This window comes from Bison bison, unplaced genomic scaffold, assembly GCF_000754665.1.
Source record: "Bison bison bison isolate TAMUID 2011002044 unplaced genomic scaffold, Bison_UMD1.0 scf7180017864473, whole genome shotgun sequence".
NCBI classification, from domain to species: domain Eukaryota; kingdom Metazoa; phylum Chordata; class Mammalia; order Artiodactyla; family Bovidae; genus Bison; species Bison bison.
This window is the reverse complement of record NW_011495034.1, coordinates 2666887-2685001: the sequence shown is the minus strand read 5'-3', so window position 1 is coordinate 2685001 and position 18115 is coordinate 2666887. Positions and strand designations below refer to the sequence as shown.

The window sequence follows — 18115 nt, the reverse complement described above, 5'->3', positions numbered from 1 at the left end:
TGGGCGGCCCTCCTGGCTGCCACTCTCCTCCCCCTGTGGGGTTTCTTACGTCTACCCCAGGCCGCGGTGGTGCTCCTGCCCTTGGTCAGGTGCCTACCTTTCTCTGCCCTGTGTAACTGAGTCTTTCGGGAAGGGGAAGGGATAGGGGGAAGTGTGGTAAGCCAGGGATAGGGGGCCGGAGACCTGGGAACCTGGTGGTTTCCTTTGAGACACTTCCAATTGCCAACTGCACGGTTCAGCTTGAAAGTCACTGAAGTAACCAACTGGACAAATTGTGTCTGTAGAGCCGTGGTTGGCAAACATGGCCCATGAGCCAGATCTAATCTGTGGCCTGCTTTGGAACAGTCTGTGAGCTAAGAATGGATTTTATATTTTTTAAAGGGTTGTTAAGAAAAAGAAAAAGTAGACTGTGCCTTGGAGACCATATATGATCTATAAAACCTGAATATTCACCATCTGGCCTTTAATATAGAAAGTTTTCTGACATCTGCTTTAGAGGATTATTTCTTCAACATCATTTCTGAAGACTAGACTTTTGACTAAGTTTGATATTGTCTTCTCTGGAAAAGACTCAGTTGTTTTTTTTTGTTTGTTTTGTTTTTTGTTTCTTAAATAATTTCTTGTTTAATTTCTTTTTAAAATTTCTTGACCTTGCCAAGCACGGTGCGGGATCTGACTAGGGAACAGACCCTTGGCCGTGGCAGCAAAAGCTCAGAGTCCTAACCATTGGACTGCCAGGAAATTCCCAAGACTCTAGTTCTTGATTCTGTATTGTCGATTAAGTGCAGGTCCACATGCTTCAAAAAGGAACTAGCCATAAAATAATCTTACACCTTCCTAAGGCAAAATAGGAAGCCTGGCCAAGATTCACACATGAACACAGGGTGTGACCTCTCTACTTGGATGACGTTCAGGCAGGTGGCCCACCTTCTGCACTCCAGTGACACTGAGCAGATGGGCTGCTGCTGTGCTTTGCTGCTCTGGTCCAATGCTAAGCATGTTCCAGCTTCACAGGGGGATCATTTCTAGATGTCTTTATCCCCTTGTATACTTTTGGTGCTTGGTAGACAGCAGCTGTGTTTTACTCTGTTACTACATCAAGTGATCTGTGTTTGTAGTGGGTTGGATCCTTTCTTGCCTGGTATTCGTACATCACTAGATTGTTCTCTTCATTCTTTTTTTATTCTTAAAATTGACAGTTTTTTTTTTTTTCTCCTGTGCCTTTTGTTTTACGTACTCCTGGCCTCCTTATCGGAGAAGGCAATGGCACCCCACTCCAGTACTCTTGCCTGGAAAATCCCATGGCTGGAGAGCCTGGTAGGCTGCAGTCCATGGGATCGCTAAGAGTCGGACACGACTAAGTGACTTCATTTTCACTTTTCACTTTCATGCATTGGAGAAGGAAATGGCAACCCACTCCAGTATTCTTGCCTGGAGAATCCCAGGGACGGGGGAGCCTGGTGGGCTGTCGTCTATGGGGTCACACAGAGTCGGACACGACTGAAGCGAATTAGCAGCAGCAGCAGGCCTCCTTATCAAAATCCTGTATATCAAATACCAATGCTTTACCCTAATTTACTATAAATAACATAAAATATCATTGAAATGCTGGTCTCAGAAACAATATGTCACTGACTCATCCGTTCATTATTCACATAACATTTATTTAGTGCTTAGGCCTGGGAGAGTCCCTGCCCTTCTCCACTGCTTCCATAGTCCCCTATGTTTATCATGAGTAAGTACAGCGTCATTTTAATGCTGTCTTGATCATTCCTATTTTTCTTGCCTGTCCCCTACTTGGGGTGGGGGCAGCGTACAGAGAAAATGCCCTGTTAGTCGTTGTCCTATTCCCAGTACCTAGCACATTGTAGAACCCAAAAAAGGGGTGTTGAGTGAGTGAATAAATGTCCAAACCACGCTAGGGTCAAGGGAAACAAAGGTGAATAAGCCACTGTCTTAGGCAACCTTGTTGAATTTTCTGGCCAGAAGTACTCTGATGAACTAGGGAGTGATGTCCGACCGACCAGCATTCCGCTGTGCTGGTTCACAGAAGCTGAAGACAGAAAGAGTGGTGAGACAGGAGAGGGGGTGTCCGGAAAGGAAGTGGCCTGCTGTGCAACAGAATGGCTGGAGGCGGCGAGGGGGCGGTGTTCAGGCTTCAGTACAGGGAGGAAGCCCAGGGTTAGAGGAGAGATTGGCACTCAGGATCATTAGCAAGGGAAAAAAGTGCATGCTTTAAATGCATGGTTAACATTAAAAAAAAAAAAGAATAGAAAAGAATGAAAAATGTGTCTGTGAACTTTAATGTTACATTGACAGAAGAAAGTACTCTGACCTCATTTAATAGATCCGTTTCTTTTATGACAGGTTCACTGCTGTTTTTTTATCCTGGGACAGTGACTAGACTCAGGGCCCTGATTGAAGAACAGAGGGCTCCTTGGCCATTTTAGTTTCTTTCATCGTCTGGTTTTCATCCATGTGAAATCATCTCTCGCCTGTTATTTCTAATTCCCAGGGATTCCAAGGAAGGAGGTCTGCCCATGGCTGTTTCGGTAACGCAGTCCTCGCTCCGGATGCAGAGCCCCGGCGGCTGTACGGAGCTCCGGCTGCCGGCAGGGGTCAGGCTCGCGCCGTCCACCTGCCGCGGGCTGCAGCACGTGCCCGGGGACGGGCTGCACCTGCGGCTACACGCGCGGGCCGAGAGCCGCCCCGGTGAGTAGCGCTGGCCTTTCTGTCTCTGCATTTGCTTTTTCATTATAAATCAAAGGTGATTTTTTTTTGGGCGGGGGGTGGGGGGGAGTTGAACTTTTCCCAAGTGAAGGGATCAGGCTCATCACCTGCAGGAAAGAGCTGAGGGTCCAAAAGATCTAAGTTTTTGTGTTTTTTTTTTTGCCAACTCTGCTCATTATTAACTGCATGCAGTTGAACAGGTCACTTTGTTTCTTTCAGCCTTTTTTAAGAGTCTTTTTTTTTTTTCTTTTTCCTATGAGACTGTGTTTTTTAAGAGCAATTTCAGGTTCACAGCACAATGAAGCAAAAGGTACAGAGGTTTTCCTGTGTCCTCCCTGCTTTGTTTCTTTAACTGTAAAATAACCTGGCTCACAGAGTTGATAGGAAGATGAAATCAGAGGGCGAGTGTGCCAGACCTGGTTGATTTTAAAGCCTTGTATGAAGGCATTCATTCATCCAGCAAATATGAACTTTTGATCTAGGTGCTGGGGTATACAAGTAGATAAGCTAGAAGATCTCTGCCCTCATAGGGCTTACATTCTAATGGTGGAAACAAATATTGAACACACAAGTTACTTGGATACAGACTTAGGAGGAGGAGTGCCGTAGGAGGAGTAAAACAGAATAACAGTGTAGGGCATGACTAGGGGCAGATGAGAGTCAGGGAAGGTCACTCTGGGAGAGTGATATCTGACCAGAGAATGCAATGATGGGAAGAATCCCATACACGTAGAGACATTTCCAACTAGAGAGAGTAGGACATTGGGTTGGCCAAAGAGTTCTTTTGGATTTTTCCAGAAGATGTTAGGGGAAAACCCAAGCAAGGGTTTTGGCCAGCCCAGTAGAAAGATTCCGAATTGAAGTTTGATGCATATTGTTGTTATGCCTGTTAGATTTCCAGTATTCTGTTATTGGCGTATGGATTCAGTAAGACCATAGAATCGTTTCTGAAAATAATTTAATGACCTTTTTGGTACATTTCCTCTCTTGCCATTTGAGTACTGTGCTTCAGAGGATTGAAAATGCTGTAAAAAGGGGAAGCGGAGGCTGTAATAAATGGCTGTGATGCTCATTCTCTGAGAAGGATTAAAGTTCTTAACAGCTGCATTTGGGATTTCTCTGTTGCCACGTGGATATGAAGCCTTTCATCTGAGCTGCAAGGAGCCCTGAGGCAGAGTCAGCAAGATGGTAACCAAGAGCTCTTGGGGAGATGTCAGGCATTCCTGGAGCCTCTGTCCTGGCGTTTGAAAAGAAAGAGAAGTAGAGGGAGTTTCACTTTTTTTTTTTGCTAGAGAGTGATTTTTGCTCAAGTCCTGGATGAGTGAAAAATCAGTCTGAGTTGAGCAGGGTTGGTTATAGGAAAGAAATGTCCTAGAGCTGAAGTGGCATAGGATAAATCTAAGAATGACTGTTGGAATAACCGTGGAAGGAGGGATGGGCCTTTGAGATGGGACACAGACTAACAGACGCTCTGAGAGTACCTGATGATGGGCAGGGGGAGGGTGGTTTCAGGAAAGAGGCCTTGGGAATCAGACTCCTGTGACGTCCTTGCCTTTCTTTAGCGATGATGAACAGTAACCACTGCAGGAATCTGGGGTCACATCTGGAAACTGGGGACAAGCAGGCGTGAAAGCCACAGTGGAGTGTTTTCAAATCTGCTGCTGGTTTTCTGGGACCATGATTTTAGGTCCCATACCGAGGAGGCATGGAAACCTTCCAGAGACAGAATTAGTTTGTTGCCTGTGCATATTCTGTAACAGTTATTAGACAAACAGCAAAACTTGAACTATTTTTTTTTAAATTTAAATAAGCAAACATTATTGTTTGGTTTTAACTGTCAGATGCAGTAAATTGACTGCTGTGTGTTGGTTTGCATATTGTTTGGATCTCCAGTTTCTCTACATTTTTAACATATATTTTGCTTAACCATCTGAAAAGGGAAAACATTCAAAGTCCTGTTCTGCAGTGCATTAAGGGGTATGCAAAATAGATTCCTCAGTGCTTAATTGCTTTAGTGCTTTCCACATAATAGGTGGTGAATAAACTTTGATGCTGGGAGGGATTGGGGGCAGGAGAAGGGGACGACAGAGGATAAGACGGCTGGATGGCATCACCGACTCGATGGACATGAATTTGAGAGAACTCCGGGAGTTGGTGATGGACAGGGAGGCCTGGCGTGCTGCGATTCATGGGGTCGCAAAGAGTCGGACACGACTGAGCGACTGAACTGAACTGAACTGAACTGAAACCATTGCTCAATGAATAAATATCAGATAGGTACAAAATATCAGATAGGTGCATACTATTGTAAACGTAAATCAAAATCTGTGGTAGGAAGCAAACAGTTTTAGCATTCAATCTTATGTTTCGAAATTTTTGCAAAGTAAACTTTTCGACTATAAGAATACTCTTTTAAGGACTACAGTAGACATACTGTTACACGGTTCTGAACACATAGGTCAGACGTGACCCTTGACCCAGAACTGGCTGCAGTAAAATTTGATGGAGCATCAGCATTGGATTCATCCCCAGGCAGCAGTACTTCCCAGGATGCCCCTGTATCAGAAGGTTCTGACTTGAACCTGAGCCTGCATCCCGCTGGGCGAGCAGCAGAGGGCAGTGTGTCGTTGAAAATTTGTTTATCCATCCTGAAAGGAAAATCTGGGGTGTCTTATTTTCTGCTCAGAGTTAAAGAATACTGTTGGGTTCACCTTAGTGCTACAGGGCAGTCTTAGAAATTAAACAGAAGAATTTTTAACTCTCAAGGCTTAAACTTTCTAGCATGGATGTTTTTTAAAAGATCTTAAGATACAAAGTAACAACAAAATTCAAATGGCTTGATTCTAATGGATATAACCTCATTTCTTCAGACTTTTTCTTTTAATCTAATTTTTTTTAAGTTATTTTTTATTTTATTGATTCTTGGCTGCACAGAGCCTTCGTTGCTGCATGCGGACTTTCTCTAGTCGCAGTGAGCTGGGTCTACTCTCTGTGTGTGGGCGTCTCACTGCGGTGTTGCAGAGCACGGGATCTAGGCACATGAGCGCAGTTGCCCCGTGGCATGTGGAATCTTCCCAGATCAGGGATTGAACCTGTGTCCTCTGCATTGGCAGGGGGATTCTTAACCATTGGACTACCAGGGACGCCTCAGACTTTTTTAACAGATATTTTTGTGGATTGGGTTTTTTGTTCTTTGGGGTTTTTTGGAAATGAAAGTTTCCTTTCTTTGTGAATGAAATAACAGAAACTAAGGGAACATTCTGTCTTACATTGCTCTTTCATATACTATAGGAAATAATTTGTTTTCCCACAGCTTTAATCAGAAATTGAGTTTTGCTCTTGTAAGATGAAACTGTTCTTAGGAGCTATTTCATTCCCAGAGACCTGCCCAATAAAGACCAATTTCAAGATTGATATTGTTTGTACAGACTGATACGATCCAGACCGGACATCAGCTTTGTTTAAATCGAATTAAATTTAAGAACTCTGTTTACCAGCAGTCTCAGTGATGAAAAACTGTCCCTAAGTCTAGCAGAAGAAAGCTAAGGAAGGAGAAGCTGTGTGTAGTTAGCTCGATGTGGAAGAAATAGCTCCTTCTCTCACCTTTAGTATTGGTATTTCTAGAATGAGGGAGATAACTCAGTGCTATGTTACATACATAATTTTTAGGGCAATACCTAGCTGTGAAACATGTAGCAGAATCTGGTGTTTTTTTAAAAACATTCCCAATATTTGCTTGGCGTTGAGTCATCAGATAATACTAATTAAGTGTGTACTTCTGGGTAGATCATAAACAGTGTTTATTGGTGATAATTTATTGCAGCTATTAAACTCTTTAAGTATGTCAATATATTTATCCCAAACCTCTTAAGACACGCTGTTTCCTTGATTTCCTCTAGAACTGATTTCAGTGTTTAATCAAAGCTCACAAGACCAAGAATGTTGCACGTTTTATTGCCAGTCCTGTGGTGAAGTCATCATAAGGGACAGGTAAGGAGCACGTTTAGCACTGACTTATTCTGCACCTGGCAGTGGCTGTTCTCTTTTCCCATCAGAATTTCTGAAGGAACTGCCAAGAGGGCAGTCTGTAGCCTTCAGATGAGAGCCAGCTCAATGTCACTTTTTGAACCAGAGCAGCCCCCAGACTCCAGCAATCACGGGGCAGCTAGGTCTCCTCCAGCTGACAAAGGGGGACAGCAGGCTGCTGGCTTTGAGGGAGGGAGGCTTGTCTTGGGTGCAGAAGCCGGTGCAGACCAGCCCCGCTCCTCTGAAATCAGACACGACAGCTATCACACGTTGTAGGCGTCATCCTGGTGAATGAGCTTTTCCACATGAAGTGCGTTTTCTAAATAACAGAAGCTTTTGCAGCACGATTTTTTTACTTGAGCTATTTTTATTAGTGCCTCTCTAAAATCTGTTTCCTATTTCCCTGCTTATTAAAACAGCGTATAGAGCACAAATTAACCTTTTCTTGCTGCTTAGGTTAATCTTGTAGCCTGTTCTCGTGGTGTGCAATGATTTCCCCATTGTGATGGGGAGGGCCCTTTGCTGTACTCTTTGCATTCCCACGTTGTCTCTTTTATTTTTCCATCTTCTCCTCCTTCTGTCAGCCTCCTTATTGCCTGGGCATGAACCGTTCTCCCTGAATTTTCTATTCACTCATAGGCTAGAAAGACAGAGCAACCCTTATTACTGTTAACAGTACTATAAAGGAAAAGTTCAGAGCTCTTTGTTAGTGTTTCCTTAGAAATTTAGATGGGGGTGGACGCCTGTCCATACCTGAGACCTGCTCCGGCGTTCGGGGTCTTGGTGGAGGGAAGACACCAGTCCTCTCTATCCCTGTGTGCTGGGAGGTAGCCAGTCACTGGGACTGATACTCCTTTGTTCTCCATACCCCTCCACTTCTTCCACCTCTTAGTCAAGGCCACGGTCCTCTCACCAAAGAGCACCTCCCAAAGGCAGCTGGGTTCCCCATTCACAGCCTCCCCAAGCCTCCCATTTCTTCCAGGATAGATTCCACTAGCCCTCAGCATACCACACGGGGTGCTGGAGGAGCTGAACTCTGTTTACTACCGCACCCTCCTGTTTCAGTCTCCTTCCCCCAGCCCCTTCCTCCCTCACCCGCAAAACCACACACCGTTATTTACACATGTTCTGTGCACAGCTCTGGTGATGGGCTTGCAGTCCCACAGTCTTTTCACAGGCAGCCCCACTGCAGTCCTTAGTGAAATGTACCTCCTCTCTGAGAACGTGCCCATCTCCCTCTGATTAGCTTCTCTCTAGAGTCAGCATATTCATTAGACTGAATATTCATTGGAAGGACTGATGCTGAAGCTGAAACTCCAATACTTTGGCCACCTGATGTGAAGAACTGACTCTTTTGAAAAGACCCTGAAGCTGGGAAAGATTGAAGGCGGGAGGAGAAGGGGACGACAGAGGATGAGATGGTTGGATGGCATCACTGACTCAATGGACAGTCTTACTCACATATCTCCCCACTCCTATTGAGAGTGCAGTGTGGTGTAACAGAGACCAGGAAGCCAGACCATCTGGGTTTGTGCCCACCATTTACTAGCTGTGACCCTGGGAAAGTTACTTGACCACTCTGTGCATTCATATTTTCTTTTTTGGTATTATTATTACAAAAATCTAGATAACAATATAAGCTACCTCCTTAGGGTTTTGGGGAGGCTCGAGTGAGTTTAACTGGGAAGCTTTCAGGATGTGACAGCTACTGCTGTGATTCTTACCCTCACCACCGTCTTCATCGTCATCACCAGCGGCAGCAGGCTCAGTGCGTTCTCTGTAAATTCTTACCGGTTTGAATGAGATAAATGTTAGGGTGCTTATCCTGGCCTTCCATCAGTCTGTCTCACTTGCTCTCTGATTCCTGGGTAGATAAGATCGCAGAAGGTCATGCTCGTGTAAGTGCGGGGTCCTGAGCAGAGCACAGTCCGAGTGGTGATCGTGGGGAAGCCACGGCGTTGCTCTGAGTCTGCAGAGGAGGGAGACGTCCTCGCTCAGATTTTCCAAAGCTGAGGTGGCTGCAGAGCGTGCTGTCAGGGACAGGCCAGCTTGACCCAGGAAGGTTCAGAGGATTCCAGGTTGCCCTGGTATTTAGTTGGGAAAGTTTTCCTCCTCTCTGTCTTTTTCAGGCTTCGGTTTAACTGTCACTCACAGTCTCTGACACTTGCGTGCCTCTGCAACAGTGAGAGACCTGGGAGTTACAGAGGAGCTTCCCTGGTGGCTTAGAGGGTAAAGCATCTGCTTGCAATACGGGAGACCTGGGTTCGATCCCTGGATCGGGAAGATCCCCTAGAGAAGGAAATGGCAACCCACTCCGGTATTCTTGCCTGGAAAATCCCATGGACAGAGAAGCCTGGTAAGCTGTAGTCTGTGGGATCTCAAAGAGTCGGACACGACTGAGCAACTTCAAAAAAGTTCACCAGAGGATTAGAGTTTCCTGGTGTGCCTGTCTTAAAGAACTAAGTTTGTTCTTTGTCAGCTGATACTGCATCTTCTGCCTTGTGTCAGTCCCGTTTATGACCTTGAGACCGTGGAACTGGGAACAAGGGCTGAGAGGCTGACGCTGATGGACCATACTCACTGTCCCAATCCTGACCTTTGGAAGCTGTGGACTGAGAAGCAGAGGGGAGAACGGGACCTGGGTTTGAACTCCAGCTCTACCCTCAGAGGCTGGGGAACCTTGTCCACATCACCTCACCTCAACCGTGTAGTTGTAAGATGGCCTATTTTCCTAACTTGTGAAGAGCGTTTAGAAAGTGAAAGTGAAGTCGCTCAGTCATGTCTGACTCTGTGACCCCATGGACTGTAGCCTGTCAGGCTCCTCCGTCCATGGGATTTTCCAGACAAGAGTGCTGGAGTGGATTGCCATTTCCTTCTCCAGGGATCTTCCTGACCCAGGAATCGAACCGGGGTCTCCTGCATTGCAGGCAGATGCTTTACCGTCTGAGCCACCAGGGAAGCCCTTGTGAAGAGCGCTTAAGGCTATAACATAAATTGGAGTGAATACTTGGCAAGCTCTTTTTAATTGTCTTTACAGACTTGTTCTACCCCCTTTTCCGTAATTGGCCTTATCAGCAAACCAGCACATTAACCCAGTACAGTGTTTCAAACCTTTTTGATTCAGGACTCCAAATTTTTTAGGCATGCCAGGGAAATGACCCCCTCTTTCCCCTTTTCTTTCTGAGAAGATCCACAATGGATGTGACTCGCCCTTGCTTAACAGAAAGGCTTCCCTGGACGCCTTCGTGTGTCACAACTGTGGGTCTGACACGTGGAGGCCTCTTGGGTAATGTGGAGAGATCCTTAGTGGGCAACTGAAAGCTTTGCTTCCATCTCAGTCGTAGGCAGCCGGCCCTTTGATGGAAAACCACGCTTCCTCCTGTGTCTGCACAAGGACGTCAGGCCGACCGATTGCATTAAGCCCCGTGGTCTTCTCATTTCTCCCTCAGTTACCTGTTCTGTGCAGGTGGAAAGGACAGCTGTGCTTATTAAGTAGAAAGTGAAGCCGAAGGTATTTCAAAGCAGGCTTGTAATCACAATCAACTCATTGTTGGCATCCTTTTCAGAAAGGCATCTTGGAATATGGTGGTTTATCTTGGCAAGAGCTCTCGTGTTGGGAGAAATGGAGCCAAGTTAAATATCTGCTTGCTGGCTAATCTTTCTATCTGAGAACAAGTCACTTTGATTCTCAGTTTCCTCATCTGAAACATTGGGAGGTTCAGTTAGATAGACAGGGGACAGTCATGCCAGCATGAAAATTCTGTGATTAGTGAACCTCAAAAAATTGCACCTTGGCTTCTGTGAATTATGACTATTTGGCTAGTACAAAACTCATGCTTGTTCTTTTTTTTAATGTAAAAGATTCTCATCAAGCAAATTATAGGTGCAGAAGACTGTTTAACCTATTAAGACTCATTAATGGCTTTTAATACTTACTAGCACCAGGGTGCACAAAATCTGCTAATCACAGCCATCTTTTTTTCTTCATTCAGAATCACACATTCCTAGCTGTTTGTTTTGGTTATTTACAAACAAAGAATGTCTTGTTTCTTTACAGTGAAATTCTCCAATTTGTATTCTTATCAGTTCAGCAGAGTTGTTTTGTAAAAATGATCCGAACATACACAATTTTTGATTATGCTCTTGTTGAGAGTGAAAGTCCCTAATACCAGGCAAGAACAATAATAAAATTTACTTCATTGTGATTAGTCTCAGAACCAGCTAAATGATCATTGTGTTTGGAATTTGGTGTGTCTTTTAGAAATAAATGCATGTCAGACTTGAGTTATATCGGTTGGCTAAGCAGATGACTTTGAAACCTAAGCCTGCTTTTCAGTCATTTTTGAGGTCTCCTGAGGTCTCTGGAAAGGCCCTCCCTGTTCTATCTGCACCACCGGAGCTGGGTGGCAGCCCAGCAGCTCTGAGGGCATTGAAACTCTAGCAGGTAACAAGCAGAATAGACTTACTGCCACATAAGAGATGTCAGAATATGCACCTAGTTGATTGGTCACCTTGACAGACAAGCTATTATTGCAGTCTGAAAATAACTACTCCTATGAATAGTCACAATTCTATGAAGGAGAACAAAGAAGTGAAAAGAGAGTACAGGCACACACTGAATTGGTTCAGTTCAGTTCAGTTGTTCAGTCGTGTCCAACTCTTTGTGACCCCATGGACTGCAGCATGCCAGGCTTCCCTGTCCATCACCAACTCCTGGAGCTTACTCAGTTCATGTCCATCCAGTCGGTGATGCCATCCAACCATCTCATCTTCTGTCCTTCTCTTCTCCTCCTGCCTTAATCTTTCCCAGCATCAGAGTCTTTTCCAGAGGCAGTTCTTTGCATCAGATGGCCGAAGTATTGGAGTTTCAGCTTCAGCATCAATCCTTCCAATGAATATTCAGGATTGATAATACATTAAATATGTACATAATGATAATAAAATGCAAAGCTAGTTTCGTAGTATTTGTAGGCCATCAGTTAAATAATGCCAGCTAAATTTATCTAAATTCCAGCAGCTATGTTTTGAGCTTTAGATACTTGATGGCTTCTTTAAAATTTTTATCGTCCACTTGGTTCTAATCCAATGTGAAAGGTCTGTATTATTACCATTGTTATTATCAGTGATTAATGGTCACTTTTAAAGCTAAGGCATTTCATTTTCTTCTTTATGTTTAAGTTTTAAATAAGCACCATCAGTTAGTAACATTTATTAAAATTGTGCATTTTAAGTTCTTTTCCCCAAAAGCTTTATGCTTAAGATGCATTAAAAATAACTAGCACATTTATTTTTATTTTTAATTGGAGGAAAATTGCTTTATAATGTTTCATTGATTTCTATCATACAACATTGTGAATGAGCCATAAGTATACATATGTCCCCTCCCTCTTGAACCTTCCTCCCACAGCTTACTGCCCCCCATCCCACCCCTCTAGGTCATCACAGAGCGCTGGGTTGATCTTCCCATGTTATACAGTAACTTCCCACTAGCTATCTGTTTTATATATGGTAATGTATATATTTCAATATAACTAGCACATTTTAGGAGAAGGCAATGGCACCCCACTCCAGTACTCTTGCCTGGAGAATCCCAGGGACGGGGGAGCCTGATAGGCTGCCGTCTATGGGGTCACACAGAGTCGGACACAACTGAAGTGACTTAGCAGCAGCAGCAGCACATTTTAATTACTTATAATAATGTGTTGCTGTTCATCCTAGAATCTTAAACTGAGAGAAAGTTTAAGAAATTATTTCACTCTTTTTCTGAGCTTCAGCAGATTTTTACCTAAAAACTACCTTGAAAAAAATACGATATCTATTTTCTTCAGAAAGTTCTCTTGGGAAGTAAATCCTATCAAAGTCTTAGGGTTTTCGGTAGATATACTTTCAGGAGAGCTGTGATTTAAATACATCTTTTGTTCTTAAAGGATTTATGTTTTTTCCAAACATCAGAAAATTTCCTTCTGCTGTAAAAACACTTTTGTCTTTGCCATGACTTGTGAATTGGGTGTTTTCTTGCTCGATGTCTTACATAGGTAGCTATGGGATTACGTAGAACTTTTATTCACTGTGATTCCAGGTCAAGTTTGAAATACCACATTTTGGGTAAATGTGTGTGAAGTCCCCCAGATCTCTGTAAATCTCGGTGCAGTTTCATTTCTGATGGCGTATGAGGTCTTGACATCGCTGCCTTGAGCACTGCACTGAGGATCTTGTTTATTGGCACTATGTGCAGAATGGCTGGGGACAGAGAATCTTAGCGAGCTTGTCCAGATCTAGAAGCCTGTCCAGGCCCCCCTGTTATTCTAAGTGGGCACCTTTGTTTGTCTTCCTCCTCTTTGTTAAAATCTGACCTGTAGGGTGGGATGATTTGGGAGAATGGCATTGAAACAGGTATAATATCATATATGAAACAAATCGCCAGTCCAGGTTCGATGCAGGATACAGGATGCTTGGGGCTGGTGCATTGGGATGACCCAGAGGGATGGTATGGGGAGGGAGGTGGGAGGGGGGTTCAGGATGGGGAACATGTGTACACCTGTGGCGGATTCATATTGATGTATGGCAAAACCAATACAATATTGTAAAGTAATTAGCCTCCAATTAAAATAAATAAATTTATATATATAAAAAAATCTGACCTGTCACTTCCCCACCTTCAATTCTGTGATGCTCCCCAACTGTCTGGAGAACCAGGTCCGCAGCCCTTAGACTGTTGTGTCACACCCCATGTGGTCTGTACCATCCCACCTTCCCTGTCGCCTTTACTGACACGTGTGACCAGGAGAGGGAGTATATTCCAAGGGAAAGAGTTTGGTACCTGGAAAAAAGTGGAAGTGTTAGTCACAGTCATGTCCAACTCTGCGACCCCATGGACTGTAGCCCGCCAGGCTCCTCTGTCCTAGGGATTGGTGCCTGGAAGACCTGGGCTAAGATCCGGCCTTCATTTATCATCTTTGACTCTGTGAACTTGTACAGATTAGTTAACATGTCTGAGCCTCCCTTTCCTTCTTTATAACAAGAAAATGGAGATTCTCATCTCACGAAATTGTAATGGGCATCACATGCAATGAAGTGTGAGTAGTGCCTACCTGAGGTTTTCCTAAGTTCAGCTGACCTTGTGGACTCACAGCACTACCCGGCCAGACCGTGTTTCTTGCCTGCAGACAGGGCAGTTGTCTGCAGCAGTTCAAGCAAATGGCAAGTCACTTACCCTCTGGGGACCCTTGTCTCCCCATATGACACGGTTCCAGGTATGAAGTATAAGATTTATATCAGCAGGTGCAGGGGCTATCCTGAGAAGAAGCCTCATACCCTAGGCAGGGATCTCAGGATTCAATGGGATCTTATGACAATTCTTTTCCATTGTTTTTAATTTTTAAAATTTATTTATTTTTATTTGGCTGCGCTGGGTCTTAGTTGTGGCATGCAGCATCTAGTTTCCTGACCAGAAATTGAACCTGGACTCCCTGCATTGGGAACACAGAGTCTTAGCCACTGAACTCCCAGGGAAGTCGCACCTTATGACAGTTCTTCGGCATATTTTCTAGGGTTCCCTACAAAGGCCTGCATTCAGAGAAGTCCAAAGCATGACATCCTCATTGGATATTTACAGATCATTCAGACTTGCTCCTGGTCCAGATGCAATATGCCAATCAATGATCATTTTTATTACAGTTGGTCTTGACTAGCAATATACTCAATGCCTACCATCTACCTGGTTTCCATGGTAGCAGGTCTAGGTGGTTAAACTAAAGGTCACATCCTCAAGCAAGGAAAAGGTTTGGTAATGCTCTCAATTTGAGTATGCTGCAGTAACTGCCTCACATGTCACAGTTATCAACGTATGCTGTTAATATGTTTGCACCAACCTCATAGTTCATTCTTTTGACAAGTGAGAGCTTACACGGTGAGTCAGCCACTGTGGCTGGTGCTAGGACTACAGTGGCAAGTTAAGCATATATGGCACCTCTGTTCATATCGTTTCCTATGCTTGTTATGTGCTTGCTTAGTTCCTTTCATTGTCTAGAGAACTCCTATTCATCCTTCAAAGGTCAGCTCACATTTTACTTCTTCTCTGAAGCCTGTGTATACTCAACTCCCCTAACACTTGGTACGTATTTCCCTGAGTTTGTTGATTGGTTTTGCAAATGCACAGATCCCCTAAGGTAATATACACATTTTATGTGCAGGTGGGAATGTACATTTGAAGAAAGAGATGAAAAAGGGGATCTGAGCCATCCCGTACCTTTCCCCCCTCAACTCCTGAGAATTTAGAACTAGGACTCTGTTATGAGCACCTGTTATATTCTGGTTCTGTTATTCCTTTCTAGATATATATTTGCTACTGGAATGTGAATACCTTGACAATGGGGCTATATGTATTGCCGCTGATATTTTGTGTCAGCAGAATACCTGACTCCTAGTAGGCTTTTAGAAAGTATATGTTGAAAGAATTGCTTCTTAATCTCCTTAACAGACTCAGCACTTTGAATGATGCTAGTGCTGAAGTATTGCTTAATTTGAAAGGGAATGTTCTTGCTCCTCTTAAACTAAAATCGGCCTTTCTTGTTCCTACTTCTGTCTTCTGGAATTATAAATTAAATGTCTGCCCTCCTCCATGATATGATTGCCCTTTTATGAGACTCAGAATTGATTGGGAAAATCAAAGAAAAAGAATTCACACAAGGGAATCATTTAAAAATGATGCATTTGCATCTTAAATATTTTCATTTAACACATGCAAATGTACTTTAACTTAACTAGTCTTTTATTATGAAACTAATATCATTATGTTGAATGTGAGTCTGCTGCTGTGGACTCTTTTAGCTTTTTTCACTTATGCTATCCTAAATTCATTATCCAGAGTTTCCAGTTTAGGTTCTTTAAAGTCGAATGAGAAGTTAAACACTGAAGCAGTCTGATTGCAGAATTCCAGGTTTTTACTCTCCCTCACCTCAGTTTTTTAGAGTTGTGTTTCCCACATTTCACCAGTGATGTTTTTTAATAACTGACTTTCCTTTACTCTGAAATGTGTAGTTTTTAGAGGAATAGCAACTCATATTCCCTTGGTGTATGTGTTTGATTAAATTATATAAGTAAAATAACGTGTATAAGTGGCATAAACAGGTCTGTGATCAAATACAGTTGATCCTTAGCGGATAAATGGTCCAGCTGATTGGAGCTGAAGTGAACAAGTATTCAGGGTGCTTTAAGCTTTCACAGTATTCAGAAGCATTAGGAAGACCAGGAGCATGTTTGTTTTCTCTTTTTTTCAGGATAAGTTATTTTGAAATGTCCTCATCATCTTGCCACATTTCTTCTCCCCTTAGACTCTTCCCAATTTAGATTAGAATAGAGGTAAACCAGGCAAAAGTCTCAGATGTCTATATTTGTACAAGAAAAATATAAAACAAAAATAGTAGCAAATATAAGGGGCTTCTTAATTGTAAGGATGTTCTAAGTGTAAAAATAATGCCGGAGTGGAGCTTTGTTTCTCTCCCCTTGCGTGGGGCCTAGACTTCATGACTCACTTCCAAACAACAGAGTGTGCAAAGGCAGAAGTAGGAGCTTTTCTAGTGGCGGAGCATAGCAGATGCCACCTTAACCCAGTGATGGAGGTTGACATCCCCAGGGATAAGTCGTATTGACAAAGGGTCCCCTCTGGTGTGCTGTGATAAGAAGAGTGCTTTACCTCAGGGGCAGACTCCCCCCAAACCCGTAGCCCCAGTCTGATCTCGAGAAAATATCAGACAAACTCAAGTGAGGGGTATTCTGTAAAATACACAACCGGTATTGGTGCTAGTGGTGAAGAACCCACCGGCCAGTGCAGATAGAGGTAAGAGACACAGGTTCGATCTCTGGATTGGGAAGATTCCCTGGAGGAGGGCACGGCAACCCACTCCAGTGTTTTTGCCTGGAGAATCCCATGGACAGAGGAGCCTGGCAGCCTATAGTCCATAGGGTTGCACAGAGTTGGACATGACCGAAGTGACCTAGCAGGCATTACTCTTCAGAAATCTCAAGGCCCTGAAAATCAAGGAAGGACTGCCCCAGAGCAGAGGAGATGAGAGCAACATGATGTTTCAATACAATGTGTTGGAGACTTCCCTGGCAGTCCAGTGGTTAAAACTTTGCCTTCCAGTGCAGGGGCCACAGGTTTGATCCCTGGCCGGGGAACTAAGATCCCATGTGTCGTGTGGCGTGGTCGAAAATTTTTTTTTAATTTTGTTTAAATAAATAAAAATAAACACAATGTGTTGTCATGAATCAGATTCTGAAACAGAAAAAGGGGACATTAGTAGAAAACCTGGGGAAATCCAGATAAAAATAGTAGTTTTGGCAAATCTTCCCTAGTTAAATAAGCTGTTAACATCAGGGAAAGCTGGATGAGGTATATATGAGAACTGTGTGCACTATCTTTGTAACTTTTTTGTAAATGTAAAATTATGCTAAAATAGAAAGTTTATTAAAAAGTAGTAATGAGAGAAATCACAGAAGAAAGGGTTGGGTGATTTGAAATTTAAGGCATGGTGACGAAATGAAAGTCAACATCCCTGAAACAATATTTGTCACAGATTTTAGACCAAGGACTTATATTCTTAATGCAGAATATACTTGTACAGCTTAATAAGAACATAGTAATACCTCACCAGAAAACAGCCATTGATCATAATTTACAGAAAAGATACAGTGGTGAATAAATATAAAAGCTGGTTCAATCTCACCAGTAATTAAAGAATTGCCAATTATAGCAGTTTTGAAAATATTTTTATTTTCACCCATTACATAGAAAAATGATAATATTCAGTTCTGGAAAAGGTAAGTGGAAGAATTATAGGTTGGAATAGCCTTTCTGGAGAGCATTTTGTCCATAGGGGAATTGGATTTAAAAATATGTGTATCATTTGTGCTTATACTCTCCCACTTAAAAGATTTCTTTCCCAAGAAAATAGTCAGATGTGTATACAGATTTTCTAAAAAGACTGTTCATCATAATAATTGTTATGTTGTTAATAATGCAACACTCAAAACCCAAATATCTAACAGTGAGGGAATGACCTAAAAAGTTTTGGCATACCTGTGGAATAGAATAGAGTCATTAAGTAGTCTGATATAGTTTAAAAAAAAAAAAGCAGCAATGCAAGCAGGATACAGTTTGTGTATTTCCTTTGCTCTCAGACGGTGTGCATATGTGTACAGCTGTCTCTCTTGAAAGGCTGGCAAGGAGATAAACAATCATGTAAAAAAGCAGTTACCTGTCCTTGAGTGGTAAGGAAAAGATGGATTTTATTTGCTTTATACCTCTCTGTATTTTCACAATTGTCTATATTGAGTATATATTACTGTTGTCATCAAG

The 18115-nt window shown here is 43.0% G+C and overlaps 1 protein-coding gene across 5 annotated transcripts in view; it reads left to right on the top strand.

Annotated features, from left to right (window-relative positions):
* UBE3D (ubiquitin protein ligase E3D) overlaps positions 1–18115 on the top strand; it is a 171521-nt gene that overhangs the window by 13523 nt on the left and 139883 nt on the right. For 4 of the 5 annotated variants that reach the window (XM_010861730.1, XM_010861731.1, XM_010861728.1 and 1 more), the window contains exons 2-3: positions 2516–2712; positions 6630–6720. In XM_010861730.1, the coding sequence (XP_010860032.1) occupies positions 2516–2712; positions 6630–6720 (288 nt within the window). Of the gene's footprint in view, positions 1–2515; positions 2713–6629; positions 6721–17502; positions 18028–18115 lie in introns of those variants that run through there. The other variant, XM_010861732.1, reaches the window with a different exon arrangement.